Genomic DNA, 25,991 nt, shown 5'->3' with positions numbered 1-25,991 from the left:
CTTCTGCCTCCCTAAGTGCCAGGATTACAGGTGTGAACCACCACGCCTGGCAACAGGAGATTCTCAGTGCAGGATCAAACAGCAGAAGCACCTTTATGGCTCTTATCACAGACTGAGAAACACCGTCCTCTGGCCACGCTCCCTCCAGCTGGCGGCCCCTTCTGCGTGTCTTCCCACACCACCCCGCGTGACTAGACATTCTATCTGTCTTGTTCACTGTCTTTCTCCCCCAAGAAAATGTGAGGCCAGGGACTTGATCTGTTCAGTTTTGAATCCTTAGTACCTACAACAGCACCTGCCCATAGGAGACACTAAATGGAAATAACTGCCTGGGGACAGTTACCTTTCAATGTCCTGCTGGGATCGGGCCACCTGTGCCTTGAGCTTCACCTCTTCTTCCTGCAGTGTCTGAATCTGAAGGTCTTTGGAGACCATCTCCTTAGACAGTTGAGCAATCTGAGCATCCCAGGCAGATTTTACAGTTGACGCATCTTCACGAAGTCTAAACATGGAAGGGAAACTTATGTAGATGTGGTTCTCACTCATTCAAGTTGTCTCTCACACAGCACTCCCAGCAAACACACACACACACACACACACACACACACACACACACACACACACACACACCCCAGCTCTCAGAGGAAATCCACATCAGAGCTGAAACTTCCTGGCCTAGATGATGGAGATGGTGGAGATGGTTCTGCACAGGAAGAAGTAAAGCATCCGTCCACCCAACTGCCTCCATGCCTGCATGCATCCCACCAGCCCAGATTCCAGCTGAGCTCCTGCAGCACACCAGGCCATGTGCCAGGTTCTTGGTGTGGGGAAGGTGAGGCATGACATGCCTCCCATGCCCACAGAGACCACAGTCATGAGGTAGCACCACCTCTGACCAACTCACCCGCGTGTCCTCGCCATGCCTAGCACAGCACCCCATGTGCAGAGACATTCAACACATTTTCAAATTGCACAGTAAAATAAGGTCCTATAGAACCCATTAAACAACCTTAACAGCAGGACGCCTCTGGGAGAATTACCCAAAATTGAATAAATTTCCCAAGAAAATGTTCGGGACAATATCTAGAGCTGTTAACTCAGGTAGCCACGGTACTAACCTAGGCAAGATGACACCTGCCCACTTGCATGGGCGTAGGCCTATTTCCCTAAAAGACGGGGTAGATGGCTCACGAAAGCAACTATAACATGACACACAACAGACTTCAGATGCTCCTGCGCTGACGACCTTCCGACTGACAGTGAGAAGCAGAGGGTGAGCTGGCTGCCCCCACAGAGACCACCCCTTGTCACAAGGGGTCGGTTAAACCCAGCATGAGTGGTGCATTCAAGCCTGGTGTTATATAGAATGGAAAAAAAAGCCACCAGTTTTGGACACATATTTTAGCACGGCTGAAAAGAGACACCATCAAAGGCACCAACATTTCCAGTCATCTCTGGCAACTTGGGCTGACACAGAGTGTGTGTCTGGGCTCCTTCCACGCGGTGAGTGGTCACTGAAGAAACAGACTCACCAGCGGCCTCTGGTGCTCTGGGAAGCAGCTTTATCCCCGGACCATGAGCCACCTAATGACGAGGGCCGGCCCCACTCCCAGCATCAGGACGGTGATGTGACTCTGCCTGGGGCCTCCCCGCTGCACAGTCTCAGGTGTAGACGAATGGGCACGGCCGCTGAGCCCTCACTGCAGGGACAGAGGACACCACGAGCACGAGTGGAAGGGCACCGCTCACCACAAGAGCGAAAATGCTTTTTGGGAGAGGCCAAGGTGGGAGGATCACTTGAGCCCAGGAGGTCGAGGCTGCAGTGAGCCATGATCGCACTGCTGCACTCCAGCCTGGGCGACAGAATGCAACGCCTTCTCTTTCTTCTGTGTAATGGGATGGTTAAAATAAAAAAAGAAGGCTGGGCATGGTGGGCTCATGCCTATAATGCCAGCACTTTGGGAGGCCGATGCAGGCAGATTGCTTGAGGTCCAGGAGTTCGAGACCTGCCTGGGCAACATGGCTAAATCCTGCCTCTACTCAAAATACAAAAATTAGCCGGGTGTTGTGACACGCACTTGTAGTCCCAGCCACCTGGGAGGCTGAGCGGGGAGGATCACCTAAGCCCAGGAGGTGTAGGCTGCGGTGAACCGAGATCATGCTACTGCACTCCAGCCTGGAAGACAGAGTGAGACCTTGTCACCAAAAAAAAAAAAAAAAAAAAAAAAAAAAAAAAAGGAAGAAAAAAATGCTTTCATGTTAATCCTACAGGCTTTCTCTGTAGTTCCAAACTCCAACCCAGCACAAAACTACTGAAAAACCCATTAAGAACCACAAAGCTAGCCAGGCACAGTGGCTCACGCCTACAATCCCAGCACTTTGGGAGGCTGAGTGGGGAGGATCACTGAGGTCCAGGAGTTTGAGACCGTCCTGGGCAACATGGGGAGACTCCATCTCTGTTTTATTTTTAAAAAGAAACAAAGGAACTGAAATGAATAAGGCTGTCACTTATTTCTATTTTTTTAATTTAAAAAATTATTTTTTTAGAGACAGAAAAATTATTTTTTTAGCTCTGCCTCCTGAGTAGCTAGGACTATAGGTGAGCGCCACTGTACCTGTCTAATTTTTTGGGGGTAGACATAGGGTCTTGTTCTGTTGCCCAGGCTCAAGTGATCCTCCTGCCTCGGCCTCCCAAAGTGCTGGGATTAGAGGTGTGAGCCACTGTGCCCAGCCGAGGTCATCATTTAATGCTAACTCATACTTGGGATCATGGGATCAGAATGACAACTGAGCTCCCCAGAAGTAAAAGAGGAAAGATATAAGCTTTAGAATGTAGAAGTTTGTTTCTTACTGCCAAAATAATACTGCATATGTGTAGCAATAATTCTCAATGAGCAAAGAGTATTTATGGACAGAAAACGAAAAGACAATCAAGAACAACATTTAGCTTAAGGCTGCAAGGGGAGGCCAAGGTTAGGCGCACAGGAGTGGTGAGGCCTGGTCACCTCGGCCCCTCTCACCTCGCACACCGACCGCAGAGGCTTCAGGTGCCCCCCATGCGTGGCAGCTTCAACAACTCTGCTTGAATCTGACCGATCAAACAACAAAACAGCATGCTGAGTCGAGAGAAACTATCCTGAATAAGCCCTTAACTTCCCGGTACTGTGTAGTTCTAAGAGCCATTTCCCCCTTAAACAGGAATACGATTTGACAGAGAATTCTGTCGGTGGTGGCTCACGCCTGTAATCCCAGCACTTTGGGAGGCCAATGTGGGAGGATCACTTGGGTCTAGGAGTTTGAAACCAGTTTAGGCAACATGGAGAAACCCTGTTTCTACAAAAAATACAAAAATTAGCTGGTCTTGGTGGCGCACACCTGTAGTCCCAGCTACTGGGGAGGCTGAGGCGGGAGGATCACTTGAGCCCATGAGGTCAAGGCTACAGCGAGCTGTGATCACACCACTGCACTCCAGCCTAGGCAACAGAGTAAGACCCTGTCTCAAAAAAAAGAAAAAGAGGCCGGGTGCAGTGGCTCATGTCTGTAACCCCAGCACTTTGGGAGGCTGAGGTGGGCAGATCACAAGGTCAGGAGATGGAGACCATCTTGGTCAACGTGGTGAAACCCCATCTCTACTAAAATACAAAAAATTAGCCAGGCGTGGTGGCGCATGCCTGTAGTCCCAGCTACCTGGGAGGCTGAGGCAGAAGAATCACTTGAACCTGGAAGGTGGAGGTTGCCGTGAGCTGAGATCACACCACTGCACTCCAGCCTGGTGACAGAGCAAGACTCCGTCTCAAAAAAAAAAAAAAGAAAGAAAAAGAAAAACAAAAAGCAGAGAAAATTCTCTGTAAAAAAAAAAGTGATGGGAATTTTCCTAAACAAAGAGAAAAAGCCAGTGGCTGAGTGTGGTAAATACTAGAAAATGACTCATCTTAAGTGTCTTCAGTAAATACAGCTTCTCCATGGATCACGTCTGGAGACTGGAACTTAGTGCTAAGCACTTCACCGTGGCTGCAGTGGTGTAGCTTGTATGCATCTCACCCTGCACACCAGGCACAGGTGGAACAGGGCTGACCATATGCCCTGGCCTGGCTTAGACACTAGAAAGGAAACGGGATTTAAAAAGAAACTAGTGGCTGGGCGAGCTGACTCACGCCTGTAATCCCAGCACTTTGGGAGGCCAAGGCGGGTGGATCACCCGAGGTCAGGAGTTTGAGACCAACCTGGTCAACATGGTGAAACCCTGTCCCTACCAAAAATACAAAAATTGGCCAGGCGTGGTGGCGTGCACCTATAATCCCAGCTACTCGGGAGGCAGAGGCAGGAGAATTGCTTGAACTCAGGAGGCGGAGGTTGCAGTGAGCTGAGATCACACCACAGCACTCCAGCCTGGGCGACAGAGTGAGACTCCGTCTCAGAAAAACAAAATCGAAACAAAAAAGGAACTAATGAATGAGTGAATGCTTGGGCTGCTGGTGGGAATGTGGTGCAGCCACTGCAAAGCAGAAATGTGGCTCCTCAAAAGCTAAACACAGAATTAGATGACCCAGAAATTCCACTCTGCATCTGTGCACAGAAGAGCGGGAAAGCACAGTCTCAAAGATAAATTTGTAACCGAGGCTCATGGCAGTATTACTCTTAAGAGCCAAAAGATAGAAACAACTCACACGTCTATCAATGGATGGACGAATAAACAGAACATGGTCCATCCAGACAATGGAATATGGCTCAGCCTTAAAAAGGAAGGAAATTCGGCTGGGCGCAGTGGCTCACACCTGTAATCCCAGCACTGTAGGAGGCCGAGGCGGGTGGATCACGAAGTCAGGAGATCACAGGTTAACCATCCTGGCTAACACGGTGAAACCCCGTCTCCACTAAAAAAAAATACAAAAAAATTAGCCAGGCGCGGTGGTGGGCGCCTGTAGTCCCAGCTACTTGGGAGGCTGAGGCAGGAGAATGGCGTGAACCCGGGCGGCAGAGCTTGCAGTGAGCCGAGATCGCACCACTGTACTCCAGCCTGGGCGACAGAGCGAGACTCCGTTTCAAAGAAAAAAAAAAAAGGAAGGAAATTCAGACTTAATGCCACTAAACTGTATACTTTAAAATGGTCAAGATAAGGCTGGGCACAGTCTTATGTCTGTAATCCCAGCACTTTGGGAGGTGGAGGCAGGTGGATCATCTGAGGTCAGGAGTTCGAGACCACCCTGGTCAACATGGAGAAAACCCGTCTCTACTAAAAATACAAAAATTAGCTGGGTGTGGTGGTACACGCCTATAATCCCAGCTACTCAGGAGGCTGAGGTAAGAGAACTGCTTGAACCTGGGAGGCAGAAGTTGCAGTGAGCTGAGATCGCGCCACTGCGCTCCAGCCTAGGTAACAGAGCCAGACTCCGTCTCAAAAAAAAAAAAGAAAAAAAAAAAAAAAAAAAAGTCAAGTAGAAAGAAAAGAAAAAGAAATAAATGATAATAAATTTTATGTTATGTGTATTTTACCACAATTTAAAAATTCAGAGAAAAGGAATGAAATTCTGACACATGTTAAAATGTGGGCAAACTTTGAGGACATTATGCCAAGTGAAATAAGCAAGTCCCAAAAGGACAAATACTGCATGATTCCCATTTACAGGAGGTCCCCAGCCTGGTTGCATCCATAAAGGCAGCAAGTAGAATGGAGGTGGCCAGGGGCGGGCGGGGCTCGTGGGGAGCTGGCGGGGGTTGGCGGGGAGCTGGCGGGGGTTGCCGGGGAGCTGGCGGGGGTTGGCGGGAGCTGGCGGGGGTTGGCGGGAGCTGGCGGGGGTCAGGGAGGCATTGGTGTGTACTGGGAAGATGGAAAGTTCTGGAGATGACAGTGGTGATGGTTTCACAACAATGTGAATGTGCCTAATGCCACTGCCACTGATCTGTACACTAAGAAATGGCTACAATGGCAAATTTTATGTTATGCATATCTTACTATAAACAGATGAATGCATACATACATAGAAACTACACAATTTCAAAAATAAAGGAAAGGCAAAAAGCAAAACCGAAAAGACTGGTTAAGAAAAGTGACTGACAGCTCCAGAAACCACTCCCTGTCTGCTGCCTGGCCGACTTTCCTGTGGTCTGGCCCTGGTGGCCCCGGTCAGTACAGCCACGGCCGTCCCCGCCCTCACCCTGGCCGACTTTCCTGTGGTCTGGCCCCGGTGGCCCCGGTCAGTACAGCCACGGCCGTCCCCGCCCTCACCCTGGCCGACTTTCCTGTGGTCTGGCACCGGTGGCCCGGTCAGTACAGCCACGGCCGTCTTTCCGCCCTACAGCCACACCCTCTGGGTGGTGGCCAGGCACACACTCACCGGTGGCCCGGTCAATGGCACGGCCGCATCACCCTGGCCGACTTTCCTGTGGTCTCTGGCCCCGGTGGCCCGGTCAGTACAGCCACAGCCGTCCCCGCCCTCACCCTCTGGGTGGAGCCAGGCACACACTCACCGGTCAATGGCAGCATCCTTCTCCTTGGCCGTGTCGGCCTGCCTCCACTCTGCCCTGCGGAGCTGTGCCTCGAGGGTCTCGCAGTGGGCCTGCAGCTCCAGAACGCTGGCCTGCAGCTCCCGCAGCTGCTCCACGTGGGCTCCCTTCACCGCCACCAGCACCGCGTCCTTCTCCCTGGCCAGACGGTCGAGCTCCTCATGCCTGAAACAGTGAGCGTCCCATGGTGCTCATCCAGCCCCCAACACCCAGGCCCCAGACCCTCTTTGGAGGCATTCATTACCCTGCCTCGTGCACAGGTACTGCGATATGTCTGCCTCAAGGCTTCGCAGCAACCACCTGGCCACCTGTTCCTCATTCCTCGCAGGCTAACATGGACCAAGGCCCCTGGCCTGCCCTCCAGAGCCCACAGCCCCCCGGAGAAGGACACCAAAAGGAGGTGCATAGAGTACAGTTTGACCCGACCAACCTGTGAAAGCAAAAAAAGGTAGATGCTCATTGCTTTGCATCCTGGCAGCCAGCCAGGTCTACTGAGCCACACCGCACCCAGCCTATTTATTTTCCAATTAGAGGCAAAGTCTTGCTGTGTTGCCCAGCCTGGCCTTGAACTCAAGCAATCCTCTCACCTCAGCTTCCCAAGTAATTGGGCTTACAGGCCACACCACTTTGCCTGGCAAAAATATTTTACTTTAAAAATAATATGTTAGCAGCTGGGCACGGTGGCTCATGCCTGTAACCAAAGCACTTTGAGAGGCCGAGGTAGGTGGATAGCTTAAGCTCAGGAGTTGAAGACCATCAGCGTGGGCAATATGACAAAACACCCTCTATGAAAAATACAAAAATTGGCCTTTGTGGTGGCAGGCACCCATAGTCCCAGCTACTCAGGGGGCTGAGGTGGGAGGTACCACTGGAGTACGGGAGGTCGAGGCTGCAGTGAGCCGTGATGATGCCACTGCGCTCCAGCCTGAGCGACACAGTGAGACCCTGTCTCAAAACAAACCACTGCGCTCCAGCCTGAGTGACACAGCCTGGGTGACACAGTGAGACCCTGTCTCCAGCCTGAGTGACACAGCCTGGGTGACACAGTGAGACCCTGTCTCCAGCCTGGGTGACACAGTGAGACCCTGTCTCAAAACAAACCACATTAGCAAAAGGACTAAATAAATAAAAATTTTAAAAAAGATTTACGTGTTGGTTTCCTACCCTCTGAGCATATTAGGCTCTACTAAGTAGAGTGCTATCATCAGGTATATGTAACGTTATGGAAGCCATTTCAGTGAGTCTTTGATCTAACCCTACCGGGACTGAGAGAGTGAACAGCTCTGCTGACTGGTTTCAGGCCCCTTGGCAAGGCCAACCCCAGCTCTCTGCTTCCACCAAGTTGGAGAAGCTCATTCAATTATCAGCTGATGGATGATTTAAAATCATTCTTGGCTGGGCACAGTGGCTCACGCCTGTAATCCCAGCACTTTAGGGGGCCAAGGAGGGCAGATCGCTTGAGGTCAGCAGTTCGAGACCAGCCTGGCCAACATGGTGAAACCCAGTCTCCACTAAAAAAAATTCAAAAATTAGCCAGGCATGGTAGTGCATCCCTGTAATCCCAGCTATTCGGGAGGCTGAGGCAGGAAAATCGCTTAAACCTAGGAGGCAGGGGTTGCAGTGACCCGAGATCGCACCACTGCACTCCAGCCTGGGCAAAAGAGACTCTGTTTCAAAATAAATAAGTAGGCTAGGCACAGTGGCTCACGCCTATAATCCCAGCACTTTGGGAGGCTGAAGCAGGTGGATCATGAGATCAGGAGTTCAAGACCAGCCTGGCCAATATGGTGAAACCCCGTCCTACTAAAAATACAAAGAAATTAGCCGGGCGTGGTGGCACATGCCTGTAACCCCAGCTACTTGGGAGGCTGAGGCAGGAGAATTGCTTGAATCCAGGAGGCGGAGGTTGCAGTGAGCCGAGATCGTGCCACTGCACTCCAGCCTGGGTGACAGAGCGAGACTCCATCTCAAAATAAATACATACATACAAATAAAATAAAATACAAATAAAATAAAATAATTCTTGAGGGGAAGTCACCAGGTGGTCGTTGGCATATAACTTGGAAGTAGTTCAGAGCACGTGTGATGTTGCCATAAGAAGTGGCTCCAGTCCCGTCTGATCATGCATGTGAGGGTCAGGCTCTTGCGAACTGACTTGGGGGAAGCCCCACAGGTCTCAGTAGAAGGAGCCTTCCCAAGAACATTTTACATTTTACTTAACGATTACTGAATTTTATGGCATCTTGTATTGTTTTAGCACATGTATACCAATAATTACAAGAGTATCTTAATTAAAAGCCTTTCTGAACACTTGGATCCTTGTGACCCCAGCAAATTTTATTTTTAGTTTATATGACCATATCTAGTATATACTATATCATATAATTTATATGACTGTTTTGTTGTTACAGATGATTGACTTCAAATGTATTCAAACACAAAAAATATATTTGTATAAGATTCTGTGGGGAAGAGGGATGGAAATAGTTCAAGGGGAAAAAGGAATGATGTAAATTTTCTGACGGCTACAGCAAGGCTGGTTCAGGTAGTTTTCTGAAATCAGTGATAGTGGTGTTTTGTTTTTGTTTTTGAGATGCAGTCTGTCTCTTTAGTAGAGACTTCACTATGTTGGCCAGGCTGGTCTCGAACTCTTGACCTTAAGTGATCCACTTGCCTTGGCCTCCCAAAGCGCTGGAATTACAGGAGTGAGCCACCGGCCTTGTTAGTGGGTATTAAATCACTATGGTATTTAGATTAGAATTTATTTTCTTTTTTTTTTTTTTTTTGAGTCTCACTGTTACCTAAGCTGAAATGCACTGGTGTGAACTTGGCTCACTGCAACCTTGACCTCCTATGCTCAGGTGATCCTCCTGCCTCAGCCTCCCAAGTAGCTGGGACCACATAAGTGTACCACCACACCCAGCTAATTCTTAAAAAAATTATTTGTAGAGACGGGATCTCCCTATGTTGCCCAGGCTGGTCTCAAACTCCCGAGCTCAAGGGATTCTCCTGCCTCGGCCTCCGAAAGTGCTGCGATTACAAGTGTAAGCCACTGTGTCCCGCCTACATTAGAAACATTCTAACGTAGGAGTAGTTGGAGCTGAGAAATAAGGAAAATTATTTTAATTTTTTAAAATAAATATTTTATTTATTTTTTGAGACAGAATCTTGCTCTGTCACCTAGGCTGGAGTGCAGTGGCATGATTTCAGCTCACTGCAACCTCCGCCTCCCGGGTTCAAGCAGTTCTCATGCCTCATCCTCCCGAGTAGCTGGGATTACAGGCACACACCACTACGCCAGGCTAATTTTTGTATTTTTAGTAGAGACGGGGTTTCACCACGTTAACCAGAATGGTCTCCATCTCCTGACCTTGTGATACACCTGCCTTGGCCTCCCAAAGAGCTGGGATTACAGGCATAAGCCACTGCGCCCAACCTAAAAATAAATATTTTAAAGAGTGACTGAACAGTTTTATTTATTAATGCTAGAAATTACACTCATTTTCAACAATAGTTAACCCTTGAACAACAGGAGTTTGAACTGCAGGGATCCATTTATACAAGAATTATTTTCAATACATATATTGGAAAAATGTTTTTGGAGTTTTGTGACAATTTGAAAAAGTTCTTAGACTATGTACCCTAAAATATTGAAAAAGTTAAATTGTCATGAAACCATAAAATATATATACTAATTTTATCATTTACTACCATAAAATATACACAAATCTATTTTTAAAAGTTAAAATATATCAAAATGTATCAAAATGTACACACACAAACACTCACAGACCTCACACTGGGCTATTTGCAGTCCAGGAAAATGTAAACAAACAGAAGATGCACTATTAAACAACTGCACACAGTTAACTCAGTCTGAACCACATCGCGGTGGTCATTTCATAGCCACTGCATTTCCTGCTATTATGGCGAGCTCAAGTGTTTCCAGTATCTGCTTAAAACACCATGTGACACGGCCGGGCATGGTGGCACTTTGGGAGGCCAAGGCAGGCGGATCAACTGAGGTCGCGAGTTCGAGACCAGCCTGTCAAACATGGAGAAACCCCGTCTCTACTAAAAATACAAAAATTAGCCTGGCCTGGTGGTGCGCACCTGTAATCCCAGCTACTGGGGAGGCTGAGGCAGGATAATCACTTGAACTCGGGAGGCGAAGGTTGTAGTGCGCTGAGATCGTGCCACTGCATTCCAGCCTGGGTGATAAGAGCGAAACTCTATCTCAAAAAAAAAAAAAAAAAAAACATGAGACACTAATCATCTCCATGTGAGCAGTCTGTCTCTCCAGTAAACTGCATATCCCAGTATAGAGCGACATCTCAAGGTTCTTCACACCCCAGTATAGAGCGACATGTCAAGGTTCTTCACACCCCAGTATAGAGCGACATCTCAAGGTTCTTCACACCCCAGTATAGAGCGACATCTCAAGGTTCTTCACACCCCAGTATAGAGCGACATCTCAAGGTTCTTCACACCCCAGTATAGAGCGACATCTCAAGGTTCTTCACACCCCAGTATAGAGCGACATCTCAAGGTTCTTCACACCCCAGTATAGAGCGACATCTCAAGGTTCTTCACACCCCAGTATAGAGCGACATCTCAAGGTTCTTCACACCCCAGTATAGAGCGACATCTCAAGGTTCTTCACACCCCAGTATAGAGCGACATCTCAAGGTTCTTCACACCCCAGTGTAGAGCGACATCTCAAGGTTCTTCACACCCCAGTATAGAGCGACATCTCAAGGTTCTTCACACCCCAGTATAGAGCGACATCTCAAGGTTCTTCACACCCCAGTATAGAGCGACATCTCAAGGTTCTTCACACCCCAGTATAGAGCGACATCTCAAGGTTCTTCACACCCCAGTATAGAGCGACATCTCAAGGTTCTTCACACCCCAGTATAGAGCGACATCTCAAGGTTCTTCACACCCCAGTATAGAGCGACATCTCAAGGTTCTTCACACCCCAGTATAGAGCGACATCTCAAGGTTCTTCACACCCCAGTATAGAGCGACATCTCAAGGTTCTTCACACCCCAGTATAGAGCGACATCTCAAGGTTCTTCACACCCCAGTATAGAGCGACATCTCAAGGTTCTTCACACCCCAGTATAGAGCGACATCTCAAGGTTCTTCACACCCCAGTATAGAGCGACATGTCAAGGTTCTTCACACCCCAGTATAGAGCGACATGTCAAGGTTCTTCACACCCCAGTATAGAGCGACATCTCAAGGTTCTTCACACCCCAGTATAGAGCGACATCTCAAGGTTCTTCACACCCCAGTATAGAGCGACATCTCAAGGTTCTTCACACCCCAGTATAGAGCGACATCTCAAGGTTCTTCACACCCCAGTATAGAGCGACATCTCAAGGTTCTTCACACCCCAGTATAGAGCGACATCTCAAGGTTCTTCACACCCCAGTATAGAGCGACATCTCAAGGTTCTTCACACCCCAGTATAGAGCGACATGTCAAGGTTCTTCACACCCCAGTATAGAGAGCGACATCTCAAGGTTCTTCACACCCCAGTATAGAGCGACATCTCAAGGTTCTTCACACCCCAGTATAGAGCGACATCTCAAGCTTCTTCACACCCCAGTATAGAGCGACATCTCAAGGTTCTTCACACCCCAGTATAGAGCGACATCTCAAGGTTCTTCACACCCCAGTATAGAGCGACATCTCAAGGTTCTTACCTATTTCTCACTGTGTTTAATAATACTGTAAACCTTCAATAACACCATGGGATCTATGCAAAGGGCCACCCGTGATGCTGGAAGTGAGCAGAGGAAAGTCATGCATTTACAAGACAGTCTACAGCTGCTGGACGTTCTAAAACACATTAATCCAGTCTGTGTGTGGTGGCTCGCCCCTGTAATCCCAGCACTTTGGGAGGCCGAGGTGCCTGGACCACTTGAGGACAAGAGTTTGAGAGCAGCCTGGCCAGCATGGCGAACTCCATCTCTGCTAAAAATACAAAAATTAGCCAGGTGTAGTGGTGCACATCTGTACTCCCAGCTACTTGGGAGGCTGAGGCACGAGGATCACTTGAACTCCGGAGGCGGAGGCTGCAGTGAGCTGAGACTGCATCACTGCACCATCTGCCTGGGCAGCAGAGAGGCTGTCTCCAAAAAAAGTTATTTTGATAATGGACAATGCCTCTTGCCACCCAGAACCCATGAGTTCAACAGCAAGGCGTCGACATCGTCTGCTTGCCCCCAGACACAATGCCTCTAATTTAGCCTTTATCAGAGGCCATATGGAACTTAAGGCTCACCACACATGGCGCTCTTTGGAGAGGATGTCAACGCTGCGGCCGAAAACCCCACAGAGAGAAGAACACCCTGAAAGCCTGGCAGGTTTCCACCACTGAAGCCATCACTGCTATAGAAAAAGCCACGGAAGCCATCAAGCCCCAAATAATAAATTCCTGATGAAGAAAGCTGTGTTTAGATGTCGTGCCTGACTTCACAGGATGTCCAATGGTGCCGATCAAGCAAATCATGAGATCAATTGCAATATGGCCAAAAAAAAAAAAAAAAAAGGTCAGGGTGCGGGGTGAAGGATTTCACAGCATGGATCTTGGAGAAACCCCAGAGCTGACCCCACAGCAGAGGAATGAACGGGAGACAACTCAATGGGGACGAGTGTTTCCAAACCGGTGCCAGACGATGAGGAAACAGATGTAGAAGCAGTGCCAGAAAACAAACTGACATCAGACAGACACTCCTGCAGAAGGGCTCCCACCACTCATGCCTGCCTTGATTTTTTACCACGTGGAACTGTCTATGACATGGGCACTGAGACTCAAGTGTGAAAGTGGGATTGTCACTGTATAGAAACCTTTTTAGAGAAAGGAAAAAGTAAAAAAGTCAGATGGAATTACAATGTATTTCTGTCAAGTTACACCAAGGGTGCCTGCCTCTGCTGCCCTCCCTTCCACCTCCTCTACCTCTGTCACTCCAGAGACAGCCCCTCCCCTGCCTCCTCCTCCTCAACCTCCTCAATGTGAAGATGATGAGGATGAAGAGCTATAAGATGATCCGCTTTGGCCGGTCAGGGTGGCTCAAGCCTGTAATCCCAGCACTTGGGAGGCCCAGACGGGTGGATCATGAGGTCAGGAGATCGAGACCATCCTGGCTAACATGGTGAAACCCCGTCTCTACTAAAAAATACAAAAAACTACCCGGGCGAGGTGGCGGGCGCCTGTAGTCCCAGCTACTTGGGAGGCTGAGGCAGGAGAATGGCGTAAACCCGGGAGGCGGAGCTTGCAGTGAGCTGAGATCCGGCCACTGTACTCCAGCCCGGGTGACAGAGCGAGACTCCATCTCAAAAAAAAAAAAGATGATACGCTTCCACTTAACAAACAGTAAACATATTTTCTAAGATTTCTTTTTAGACAGGGTCTCACTTTGTCACCCAGGCTAGAGTGCTGTGGCACCATCTTGGCTCACTGCAGGCTCGACCTCCCAGATTCAAGTGATCCTCCTGCCTCAACCCCCCTAGTAGCTGGACTACAGGTGTAAGCCATCACACCTGGCTAATTTTTTGTATTTTTTGTAGAGAAGGGGTTTTGCCATATTGCCTAGGCTGGTCTTGAACTCCCAAGCTGAAGCAAGCCACCTGCCTTGGCCTCCCAAAGTACCAGGATTAAAAGTGTGAGCCACAGTGCCCAACCAACTTCTACTTTTTTATTACTTTCTTTTTTCTTCTTTTTTTTTTTTGAGACGGAGTCTCACTCTGTCACCCAGGCTGGAGTGCAGTGTCGCGATCTCGGCTCAGTGAAACCTCCACCTCCTGAGTTCAAGTGATTCTCCTGCCTCAGCCTGCCAAGTAGCTGGGATTACAGGTGTGTACCACCATGCCCAGCTAATTTTATATTTTTAGTAGAGACGGGTTTCACCATGTTGACCAGGCTGGTCTCGAACTCGAACTAAAGCGATCCATCTGCCTCAGCCTCCAAAGTGTGGGGATTACAGGCATGAGCCACTGTGCCTGGCCTCTTATGATTTTCTGTTTTTTTTCTTTTTTTTGAGATGGAGTCTCACTCTGTCACCCAGGCTGCAGTGCAGTGGCGTGCCATTTTGGGTCACTGCAATCTCCACCTCCTGGGTTCAAGCGATTCTCCTGCCTCGGTCTCCCTCGGATTACAGGCGTGCACCACCATGCCCGGCCAATTTTGTATTTTTCATAGAGACGGGGTTTCACCATGTTGGTCAGGCTGGTCTCGAACTCCTGACTTCAAGTGATCCCCCTGACTCAACCTCCCAAAGTGCTGTGAGATTTTCTTAATGACATTTTCTTTCCTCTAGCTAACATTACTTTAAGAATCAGCATAGAATACACATAACATGCCCAATGTGTGTTAATCAACTGTATTATCAGTAAGGCTTCTGGTCAACAGTAGGTTCTTAGTAGTTAAGTTTTTGGGGAGTGAAAAGTTATATGTGAATTTTTGACTGCATGGGGCTAGATGCTCTTAACCCCCTCATTGTTTAAGGAACAACTGTATTTCAAGTTATGATTTTAAAATACGCTAGGTGTAGACTTAAAAACACACGAAGAGAAACAGTGTCTGTCCAGCTTCGTCATGGCCACGGTGCAGCTAAGCAAGCAGTCCTGCACCACTGCCATCTGCTCTGTGTCTGTTTGGGCTCAACCCTGCCTTGGTTTCCTCATCTAGGTATGAGAACCCTGATGGGTGCCCTCACAACGCGAGCCAGATGAGGGCACAACCCTCTCTCACCACCACCAGTAGGGTCTGCACAGCAGGCTGGAAAGCAGCTTCCCACTGCAGATCTGATTAGAAATAGCAAAGACAGTGTCCTTGAAGTTCTTCTCGATTTATACAAATTGCACTAATATCATGTCAATAAAAGATGCAAGAAAATTCACCTGAGTCACTGTCCATCACCCGTTGTGATTACACAGTATCTTCCTAAGCAGCCTATCTGTTTTTTATTTATAGTCACAACGTTTCTTCAGAAAAGAAAAAGGAAATGACCTGCGGGAGCTGACACAGAGGCTGCCTCTGTGCGGGTTCATGGGGTCCCACTGAAGGCCCCCAGGCCCAGGATCCTCCCAGCTGAACTCACTGACCTCCCCTACCAGACCCCATGGCCTGAGCTCCCCTCCTGAGCAAAGCTGCCCCACCCGGCCCTGTCCCTCTCGGAGCCTGCCTGGCTCCATCCCGTCTTGACCTCACTGCCTTTCAGCTTGTAAGGTGGATTCTCCAACTGCTTCGCCAGGGCCACTGCCCCGGGACCACCGTGATGGCTACTTTCTGGCATCCCATGATACCCGGCAATGCCAGGCACACGGAGAACCTGCTGCTGCTCTGCCTGGGGTCACATGACCCACACTGAGTAACAAAAACCATTTCTTTTTTTTTTTTTGAGACGGAGTCTCGCTCTGTTGCCCAGGCTGCAGTGCAGTGGCAGATCTCGGCTCACTGCAAGCTCCGCCTCCCGGGCTCACGCCATTCTCCTGCCTCAGCCTCCCGAGAAGCTGGGACTGCAGGCGCCCGCCACTACACCCGGCTAATTTTTTTTTTTTTGTATTTTTAGTAGAGACGGGGTTTCACCGTGTTAGCCAGGATGGTCTCAATCTCCCAACCTTGTGATCCACCCGCCTCGGCCTCTCAAAGTGCTGGGATTACAGGCGTGAGTCACCGCTCCTGGCCCAATAAAAACCATTTCAACAGGAAAAGGGCTCTTTAGAACTTGATGGTTATAGATCCAAGGGAAGAAAATTCTTTTCCCACAATAGTTTAAAAAATAAAGGTTACTGTATCACCAAAGTAGAATGGCTACAATCTAAAACTGATTAACTCGTTAGTAAGTAAAGCCTTGAAGTTTTAAAAGTTAACGTCTAACTTAGGTGTTAATTAATTTATTTATTTTTTATTTTTTGATTTTTTGATAGGGAGTCTCGCTCTGTCACCAGGCTGGAGGGCAGCGGCGTGGTCTTGGCTCACTGCAACCTCCACCTCCCGTGTTCAAGAGATTCCCTGCCTCAGCCTCCTGAGTAGCTGGGATTGCAGGCATGCACCACCATGCCCAGCTAATTTTTGTATTTTTAGTAGAGACGGGGTTTCACCACGTATGTTGGTCAGGCTGGTCTCGAATTCCTGACCTCAAGTCATCCACCCGCCTCGGCCTCCCAACATGCTGGGATTACAGGCCTGAGCCACCGCGCCTGGCCAGGTATTAAAAATTGTGTGTTTTGTCTTGCTTGTTTTGTTTTTGAGACAGGGTCTCATTCTGTGGCCCAGGCTGGAGTACAGTGGCACAATCATGGCTCACTGCAGCCTCAATCTCCTGGGCTCAGATGAGCTTCCCACTGCACCTAGTCCAAGTTTTACATTTTACAGCACTAAGAAGTCTAAACACCACTGATAAAGTCCAAAGCAGGGCATAAACAGAAATCCAAAACAAGGCTGAGTGTGGTGGCTCATGCCTATAATCACAGCATTTTGGGAGGCCAAGGAGGTGGGTGGGTCATTTCAGGCTAAGAGTTCAAGCCCAGCCTGGCCAACATGGTGAGACCCTGTCTCTACTAAAAATGCAAAAATTAGCCAGGCATGGTGGTGCACGCCTATAGTACCAGTTACTTGGGAGGCTCAGACACGAGAATTGTTTGAACCCGGGAGTTGGTGGGGAGGCTGCAGTGAGCCAAGATCATACCACAGCAATCCAGCCTGGGCACAGAGCAAGACTCTTCTCAAAAAAAAAAAAAAAAAAAAAGAAAGAAAGAAAGAAAAAGAAAAAAAAGAAAAGAAGGAAGGAAGAAAGGAAAAGAAAGAAGAAAGAGAGAGAGAAAGAGAGAAGGAAGGGGAGGGGAGGGAGGGGAGGGAGGGGAGGGGAGGGGAGGGGAGGGGGGAGGGAAGGGAAAGGAAAGGGAAAGAAAGAAAAGGAAGGAAAGGGAAGGGAAACAGAGAAATGCAAAGCAGCAGGCTCCCAGGCCCCAACCCTGGAGTGGGACCCTCTGCTCCCTGGGCATCGGCACAGTGGTTCCACTTCCCTCCTCTCCTGGGAGCACTGACATGCAGCACGACGTTGGGAGGCGAAACACTCACTTCCTCTTAAATGTTTCCTCTTCCTTCTTCCTGGTTAGCTGCACAGAGTGAAGTTTATCCTCTAAGTCCTTTACCCTGAAAAGAAACAAATATTTGTGGAAGGAGCAAGTGAGATGAAAGCAAAGGCCAGCCTGGAATGAGCAGAAAAGGTAGAATCCCCCAGACTCTGGTCCTGGCCTGCAAGGCTGCCACAGAGCAGGCCTCAGGAGATGAAGGACTCGCGCACCGGGCGCAGTTCATGGCCTCCAGGTCCCGGAGCTCCGCGGCTCGACTCTGGAGCTTCCTCTCCAGCTCGGCGTTGGTGGCCTCTGCCCTCTGTAGACTCTCTGCAGCCTTTGCCCCGGCCTCCTTCAGAACCTCCAGCTCTTTGTGCAGTAGTTTAACCTTTGAATGATAAAAAAGAGTTCAAAATGAGGTGATAATTAGAAGACACTCAGGCATTAGGGGTACATATTGCCATTTTATCAGGATTGGGAGGGAGAAGAAAAATGAAAATTCAAGAAGCAAAGAAGCAGTAAAAGAGTGAGAATGTCCTAACACAACTCAAATGAGACTCAATGACTTTTTTTTTTTTTTTTTTTGAGACAGAGTCTCACTCTGTTGCCCAGGCTGGAGTGCAATGGCGCGATCTCGGCTCACTACAACCTCTCCTTCCTGGTTTCAAGCAATTCTCCTGCCTTAGCCTCATGAGTAGCTAGGATTACAGGCACCCACCATCACACCCAGCTAACTTTTGTATTTTTAGTAGAGACAGGGTTTCCCCATGTTGGCCAGGCTGGTCTCGAACTCCTGACCTCAGGGGATCCACCTGCCTCAGCCTCCCAATGTGCTGGGATTACAGGTGTGAGCCACCGCGCCTGGCCTTCACTGACCCCCTGACAACACTCAGTACCCCACCAAAATCAGTCCATTAGGGTGCCCTAATACCCTAATTGGTCCAAGCCCAACAGACCAATTTAACTGCACTTCATTTCTTAGCACATAATTTGCATGTTATTTAAACAAGGAAATTAAACACAAAGCCAGGGGTCTAGGAAGGGGCTCAGTGCTGAGCAAGCCACTCGAGTCCCAGCTGCACACTGAGCTCTTTGGTACCTTCCCAGGCCTGTTTCCCAGCCTGTAAGCCATGGGTGGTGACGATGGCTGCTGCACCCAAGTCAGCCGACATGAGGACCGGGCTGCACCCGGCCTGAGCTGCACCCGGCCTGGCAGGCGTTGAGACTTAGCTTTTGCTTTCCCTACTGATCTGCGTATTATGATGCCCACCACGGGCAGGTGTCCAGGGCTGTGACCGACTTACACAGCAGATGGGGGCGGAGGTGAACTGGCACCCAGTGCCCACCTTTGATGGGAGTGCCCACCCTGCCATGGGGCACAGGGCATCCACATGGCCCACCTGCTTGCCGGTCTGGAACTCCTGGGCCCAAGAGATCCTCTTGCCTTGGCCTCCCAACGTGCTGGGATTACAGGTGTGAGCTACCACACCTGACCAAGGAAAAACCAAAAAACCTTCAAGACCCAAGGGTGTCCCCAGTTACCTTGAGCTCCTGGGACAAGGCTGTGTTGCTCATGTTGTCAGTCTGCAGACGGAATTCGTGCTCCCTCTTCTGCATTTTCAATTCAAACTCCAGCAGCAGTTCCTGGAACAAATAGGTTTCATGATGAAAGAACAGTGGGAACCCAGCAAAGACCCCCACCCATGTCCTGGGAGGTGGGATCCAGAGGTGAGCAGGACACGGTGGTCAACAGAGAAGGACCACACACACTGCTGAGGAGAGAAGCTGGGGTCAGTGACACCGGTAACGGCACTCTGGGAGGCCGAGGCGGGAGGATCGCTTGAGCCCAGGAATTCAAGACCAGCCCGGGCAACACAGTGAGGCCCTGTCACCACAGAAAAAAAAAAAAGAAAAGAAAAATCCTTATCTCCATTGAGTCGATTCTACCTCTGACAATAACAAACACCAAGATCTTCCAAAACAAGAGACAAAAAATCAGAATAAGGGAAACCATGAAACTGACAAGCATGTAAGACCCCAGTTTAGTAACTAAAAGGCTGAGATGCCAGCAGCAGAACAGAGCTTCCCAACAGCTGGTGCCAGCATCCCAGAGCTCACACAGGATCAGACTGCCCAGAACCACACTAGATGCGTGCCGCCCAAATTTCCGCTAGTAACCAAAGCTGCTATGTTAAAACATCATGTTTCCTTCCTTCCAGAGACAAGGCTACTATCTGGACATGATAAAAAAAATCCATGTCCCCAACATCTGATATGGCTCTCCCTGAATGAGCCCTGCTGAGTCTGAGAAATTTGGCGTGGACGGCCTGGGAAGTCAGCCAGAGTCATGGCCCAACCAGAAACCCTGACAAGAATGGCGGTGCCCCGCCAACTACAACCAGCCTCAAATCGCCACTGTTCCCAAATGCTGCCGAGAGCCCCCCACCTGCTGGGCAGGACCACCCACAGCTGGATCCTCCTCAAACTCCTTCTTTGGAAGTGACTTTGGAGCCACTTGAGGGAGCCTCATTACTTAGAAAAGTCACCACTGGTCTCTGCTTGACCACAGATTTTAGATGCTGGCTTCATGCCTAATGAACTCTGGGCGTTCTCAAACTCACCTACAATTGACAAAGCTCTTTGGTCTCTGAGAATTCCAAGAGAAAGTCCTCTGCAGGCCATTTCAGAAGCAGCCTCAGGGACCTGTGAACAAGGGGAGTGAGCTCAGCACTTCCGGGGACAAGTGGACAGTCCACACGAGGGCCCATCATGACGTGAGCGTGGCCTCCTTCTCTAGTGACCTGACTGTGGCAAATTCTCAACAACACACTGGCCTATCCTACCATGACCAAGCTCCCAACATCCGACAGGACCAGAGAGGGGACCCTGTCACACCTCCACAAAGCCCTTCATCACTGCTGCACCTGCACAGACGCAGCCCCTCATGACATCTCCACAGACACAGCCTCTAGTAACACTTGCACCTACCTGCATAGACACAGCCACTTATTACACCTGCACCTGCATAAATGCAGCCCCTCATCACACCTGCACTTTCATAGAGGAAGCCCCTATGACACTGCAGAGACGCAGCCCCTCGTGACTCCTGCACCTGCAGAGATGCAGACCCTCGTGACTCCTGCAGACGCAGCCCCTCATGACACCTGCAGAGACGCAGCCCCTCATGACTCCTGCACCTGAAGAGACGCAGCCCCTCGTGACTCCTGCACCTGCAGAGACGCAGCCCCTCATGACTCCTGCAGATGCAGCCCCTCATGACACCTGCAGAGACGCAGCCCCTCATGACTCCTGCACCTGCAGAGACGCAGCCCCTCGTGACTCCTGCACCTGCAGAGACGCAGCCCCTCGTGACTCCTGCACCTGCAGAGATGCAGACCCTTGTGACTCCTGCAGACGCAGCCCCTCATGACACCTGCACCTGCAGAGACGCAGCCCCTCGTGACTCCTGAACCTGCAGAGACGCAGCCCCTCGTGACTCCTGCACCTGCAGAGACGCAGACCCTTGTGACTCCTGCAGACGCAGCCCCTCATGACACCTGCACCTGCACAGACGCAGCCCCTCATGACTCCTGCACCTGCAGAGACGCAGCCCCCCCTGACACCTGCACCTGCACAGACACAGCCCCATGTCATATACCTGCACCTGTACAGGCACAGTCCCTCATCACACGTATACCTGCAGAGACGCAGCCCCTTGTCACATATGCACACAGTAGCAGCATCTCTGACTGTGGTCTCTGGATATAAATCTATAGGATGTCTTTCGACAAAACCCCAGCACAGCTCGGTCTCTTGGAGGTGTAGGCTGAGTTTCAAGAACCCTGAGGAGAAATTCGGTGACTGCCATTTGTCAGTTGAAGCATTTTAAACTTACCATAATTGAATTCCAAATTCTTTTCTACAGTAAAAATTCATGTTTTTAAAATTATACTTTTCTAAAAATCAATTTAAAAGTTTCATCATTTCTGAGGTGTGCTGGTTAATTCCATGTGTCAAACAACTAGGCTACAGGCTGCCCAGATAGCTGGTAAAAAATTATTTCTGGGAGTGTCTGCAAGGGTGTTTCCAGAAGAGACTAGCATTGTAATTCACAGACGAAGTAAAGATGATCTGCCCTCCTAGCGTGGACGGGTGTCATCCAATCCACTGAGGGCCTGAACAGAACGAAATGCAATGAAGGGTGAACTTGTTCTCTCTGCTTGAGCTGAGACATTCGCCTTCTCCTGCCTTGGACACTGGGCTCCTGTATCTTGAGCCTTCAGAACTGGACCAGGACTCACATCAGTGGCTCCCTGGTGCTCAGGCCTTTACACCTGGGCTGAATTACACCACCAGCTTCCCAGGTTCTCCAGCTTGCAGATGGCAAACTGTGGGAGTTCATGGCCTCCATAACTGCATGAATGAATTCCTACGATTTATCTCCTATTGCCTGTTTCCCTGGAGAACCCTGACTAATCTGTGAGGAAAGGAAACAAGGAAGCACCGTGGAGGTGGCTGCATGCAGACAGCCCATCCTGTTTCCCTGCAGACCGTCTCAGAGTGGCGTCTGCCCCGATGGCGCCATTGTACTCCAAGGAGAAATGCAGGCAATGAACCGAATGGTTGTCTCTTCCTCAGCCCTACATGACTTCAGCTTCCCAGTGGGCAGGCGGGGAAAGCACCCAGGAAGGGGCTGACCCAGAGGCTCTACCTGTCTCTGCAGAGCAAGCTCACCATCGAGCTCCTCAAGTTTTCTCTCCAGCCTGCATTTCAGATTTTCATATTGTTCCCGGTGGTGGTCGATCTCACCATTCTTGTCACTGTGGTAATAAAACAGCATTAAGCAAAGCCACACCAAATATTCAGCAAAGGTAATACATTTTCAAGGTGTACTTGACACGTGAAAGTTGGTGCTTTGCTTTTACGAAGGGGTGGTTTCAGTAGGACCCACAGGGTAGCAGAACTTCCAGCCCCACCTGGACCAGCATGCTACACCAATCTATAAAAGAGGAAATTAAATAGGGCCCAAAGTCTCACAACATAAAATCCAAAATGTCCAGGATACAATAAAAAAAAAAAAACTGACAACCAAAAACCAGAAAGATCTGACCGGTGCGGTGGTTCATGCCTGTAATCCCAGCACTTTGGGAGTCCAAGATGGGCAGATCACAAGGTCAGGAGATCGAGACCATCCTGGCTAACAAGGTAAAACCCCATCTCTACCTAAAATACAAAAAAATTAGCCAGGTGTGGCAGCGGGCGCCTGTAGTCCCAGCTACTAGGGAGGCTGAGGCAGGAGAATGGCGTAAACCCAGGAGGCGGCGCTTGCAGTGAGCCAAGATAGCGCCACTGCACTCCAGCCTGGGCGACAGAGCAAGACTCCGTCTCAAAAAAAAAAAAAAAGAAAAATCTGCGCTTGAAAGAGAAAAGACAATAGGTGATGCCAACACGAAGATGACACAGACGCTGGAATTCTTCAACAAGGATGCTATAGCAGTCGTTATAAAAGCACTTCAAGTAATCGAATAAAGCAAACAGAAAAACAAATCTCAGCAAAGAAAAAGCTATAGCAGGCTGGGTGTGGTGGGTCGTGCCTATAATCCCAGCACTTTGGGAGGTTGAGGTGGGTGGATCACTTGAGGTCAGGAGTTCGAGACTAGCCTGGCCAACATGGTGAAACCCCGTCTCTACTAAAAACACAAAAATTAGCCGGGCGTGGTGGCGCACACCTGTAATCACAGCTCCTCCGGAGGCTGAGGCAGGAGAATCCTTTGAACCCCGGAGGCAGAGGCTGCAGTGAGCCGAGATCACGCCACTGCACTCCAGCCTGGGTGACACAGTGAGACTCTGTCTCAAAAAAACAAGAGTGTGAGACTGAGAAAGTACCTGAACATGGCTGAAAACATCCCACACTTGGAGAGAAGAATGAGCAAAAGACTTGAAGAGACACCTCACAACATAATGTAAAGCACTTTTAAAAGGATGCTCTGAACACTCTGGAAACAGCTATGAGAAAGTCAGCACCCACACGGGAGGGCAAAGCTGTCCAAGCACCGCATGCGCCTGCATGGACTCGGCGTCTGGACAAGCTGCAGCCTGAGCGCCAGCCTTCATGCTGGGGACGGGAGCTTCTAGACACTCTCCCTCCATTCAGGGAGAAGCTGACTTCCAGCTCAACTCTCTAGCTCTTTCCCTGGACCCTGGGAAGGTGGCACGTGGGTGTGTGCCACGTTACCAAGCAGTGCTGCTTGGGTCAAACGACTGTGGACTGGCACTTTCTATCCACGCTGTTTATCCATACAGGGAGATGCGATAAAGGAGCCATAAATACTGTAGGCTTCCTAGAAGACAGTGACTCTCATTGGGGTACATCTGTTGCGGGGCCACAGACGTGATCCCTGTGGGCTGCTACAGGAGATACTGGCTGCGGAATACTGGCCGGGCCTTCTGAGCCAGAGTGGCACCGCACCTACCAACGTGGGTCTCCTCTCCTTGCACCTGACCTGCCGCAGAAGGTCTCTCTGCTGCACAGGAGCACCTGGCGTGGTCCTGTTGGCCTGCTCACACCCATCTGAGACCCTTCTGAGCCAAACAGGCCCAGCATACACAACAGAGGGTAGCCGGTCAGTCAAAAGGGTGCGGCAGAACCCAGCACACTGACACAAAGAACAGACGCCACAAATCAATCAGGAAGTGCTGGACGCACATTTTGGAGCGGTGTGCGCAGGCGGCTCTCTTTAGGGCCTGGAGATGACACAACAGATGGTCCGTGGCGGCTTTTACTTTCCCATTCCACCACAGCGTCTTCTCTGAGAAATGACTTTCTATGATAAGAATAGTTTACTCCTGTGGCTTTAAAAAGTACTTTAAAAAGCTGCTTATGGCCAGGTGCGGTGGCTCATGTCTATAATCCCAGCACTTTAGGAGGCCGAAGCCAGTGGATCACCTGAGGTCAGGAGTTCAAGACCAGCCTGGGCAACATGGCAAAACCCCATCTCTACTAAAAATACAGGAAAAAAAAAAAATAGCCAGGCGTGGTGGTGGGCACCTATAGTCCCAGCTACTCCGGAGGCTGAGGCGGGAGAACCACTTGAACCTGGGAGACGGAGCGTGCAGTGAGCTGAGATCCCGCCACTGCACTCCAGCCTGGGCAACAGAGTGAAACTCCGTCTCAAAAAAAAAAAAAAAATGCTGCTTACATTAGAAGAATACGTAAAACATTAAAAAAAAAAGTATCTAGGCTCCTGTTAAGTGCAAACAGAGCGTACAGCCGGCTCTCCTGACATCTGCACACACGCATTACACAGGAAGGGCCTCTAACTGCTAACGTGCTATGATGAACCTGCGGTGCTTCCGAAGTGGGGGATGGAAGATCTTGTCAGAGAAGCCTGTCCTCCTTCCTTCCCTCCTATCTCCCCAAACTCTCCACGGCGCGGCTGGCTGAGTGGCGCTGAGGGGACACCGGGCATGTGGGTAAGTTCCAGGGGCCCCACCACAGGCCCCACGACAAAGGACTGTAGGTTTTTATGTCGACTTTGCCTTAAGTCAGCTCATTTAGTTTTGAAATTACTACAGACTTCATATTAAAATCATTATAAATTCAAATACGTGTTAATATAGATTTGTAATTAATGAAATAAATTCCAAATATTTAAACCAATCTCCATTAATTTCAGAGTTATATCAGAGCCCAGAAAAAGACAGGGCATTCCTGGATCCACACACATTCACTCAACAAACACACGTTCAGAAGCCACGAGACACTCGGCCACTCAGACAGACCAGCTCCTGTGGCCCGGAATCAGCAGTGGGAGGAGGGGCAGTGAGAGTGGGCAGTGCTCGGGCAGCACAGTGGAGCAGGGGGCGTGTGGGGGGCTCCGCCAGGTGCTGCGGGGGAGGGCTCGTCGGTCGGTGGCTCACCTGTGGACGCGCTCCAGCTCCAGGCGATGCTCCTGCCACACCAGCTGCTGCTGCTGCTGCAGCTCCTCCACCTTCCTGGCCTCTCTGGCTAGCGCCTGCCTCAGCTTAGCTGCCTCTATCTTGAGCTCGCTCACCTCTGCCCGCCTGGCCTCCTCCCACTCCCTGGCCCGGGCGAAGGCAGCTTCATAGCGCTCCAGCTCGAGGTCCCGCTCCTCCAGCACCTGAAGGTTGTAGACAAAGTCCTCCTGCAGGCACCGCAGTTTCCCCTGCGCCTCCTCCAGCTGGCTCCGTGTGTCCTGCAGAGCCGCCTCCTGCAGCTGGCTGCGGTGGGCCTGCAACGCCCTCCACTCCTCCTCCTTGCGAAGCAGCAGCTCATTCAGGGCCGGCTCTGAGTCCAGTGGCAGCATGGTGGCCGCTGCAGTAAAGAGAAAGCAGGTTCAGGGTGCACCGTGAGGGGCCCTAATTTTCCTTCCACA

At 50.0% G+C, this 25,991-nt stretch overlaps 1 protein-coding gene and 1 long non-coding RNA gene across 10 annotated transcripts in view; one reads left to right on the top strand and one right to left on the bottom strand.

The window, feature by feature from the left end:
• Nucleotides 1–25,991, bottom strand: part of CCDC57 (coiled-coil domain containing 57) — a 118,337-nt gene that overhangs the window by 80,004 nt on the left and 12,342 nt on the right. For 4 of the 7 annotated variants that reach the window (XR_007720302.1, XM_050763973.1, XM_050763971.1 and 1 more), the window contains exons 3-9: nucleotides 25,516–25,930; nucleotides 22,307–22,415; nucleotides 19,138–19,239; nucleotides 17,826–17,983; nucleotides 17,600–17,674; nucleotides 6,469–6,669; nucleotides 344–502 (exon numbers count right to left, since the gene is read on the bottom strand). Coding sequence is in view for 6 of the 7 variants with exons in the window: in XM_050763973.1 (XP_050619930.1) it covers nucleotides 344–502; nucleotides 6,469–6,669; nucleotides 17,600–17,674; nucleotides 17,826–17,983; nucleotides 19,138–19,239; nucleotides 22,307–22,415; nucleotides 25,516–25,922 (1,211 nt within the window). In the remaining variant the exon portion in view is untranslated. Of the gene's footprint in view, nucleotides 1–343; nucleotides 503–6,468; nucleotides 6,670–17,599; nucleotides 17,675–17,825; nucleotides 17,984–19,137; nucleotides 19,240–21,292; nucleotides 21,428–22,306; nucleotides 22,422–25,515; nucleotides 25,931–25,991 lie in introns of those variants that run through there. The other 3 variants (XM_050763975.1, XM_050763974.1, XM_050763976.1) reach the window with 3 other exon arrangements.
• LOC126939081 (uncharacterized) lies at nucleotides 10,780–12,105 on the top strand. Of its 3 annotated transcripts, none has more exons than XR_007720305.1 (3): nucleotides 10,780–10,843; nucleotides 11,894–11,963; nucleotides 12,036–12,105. It is a non-coding gene; the product is annotated as an uncharacterized LOC126939081 (long non-coding RNA). The 3 variants fall into 3 exon arrangements; XR_007720303.1 differs by having other exon boundaries at nucleotides 11,859–11,963; XR_007720304.1 differs by having other exon boundaries at nucleotides 11,824–11,963.

The sequence above is a fragment of the Macaca thibetana genome, chromosome 16, assembly GCF_024542745.1.
Source record: "Macaca thibetana thibetana isolate TM-01 chromosome 16, ASM2454274v1, whole genome shotgun sequence".
NCBI classification, from domain to species: domain Eukaryota; kingdom Metazoa; phylum Chordata; class Mammalia; order Primates; family Cercopithecidae; genus Macaca; species Macaca thibetana.
This window is presented reverse-complemented; position numbering and strand designations above follow the sequence as displayed.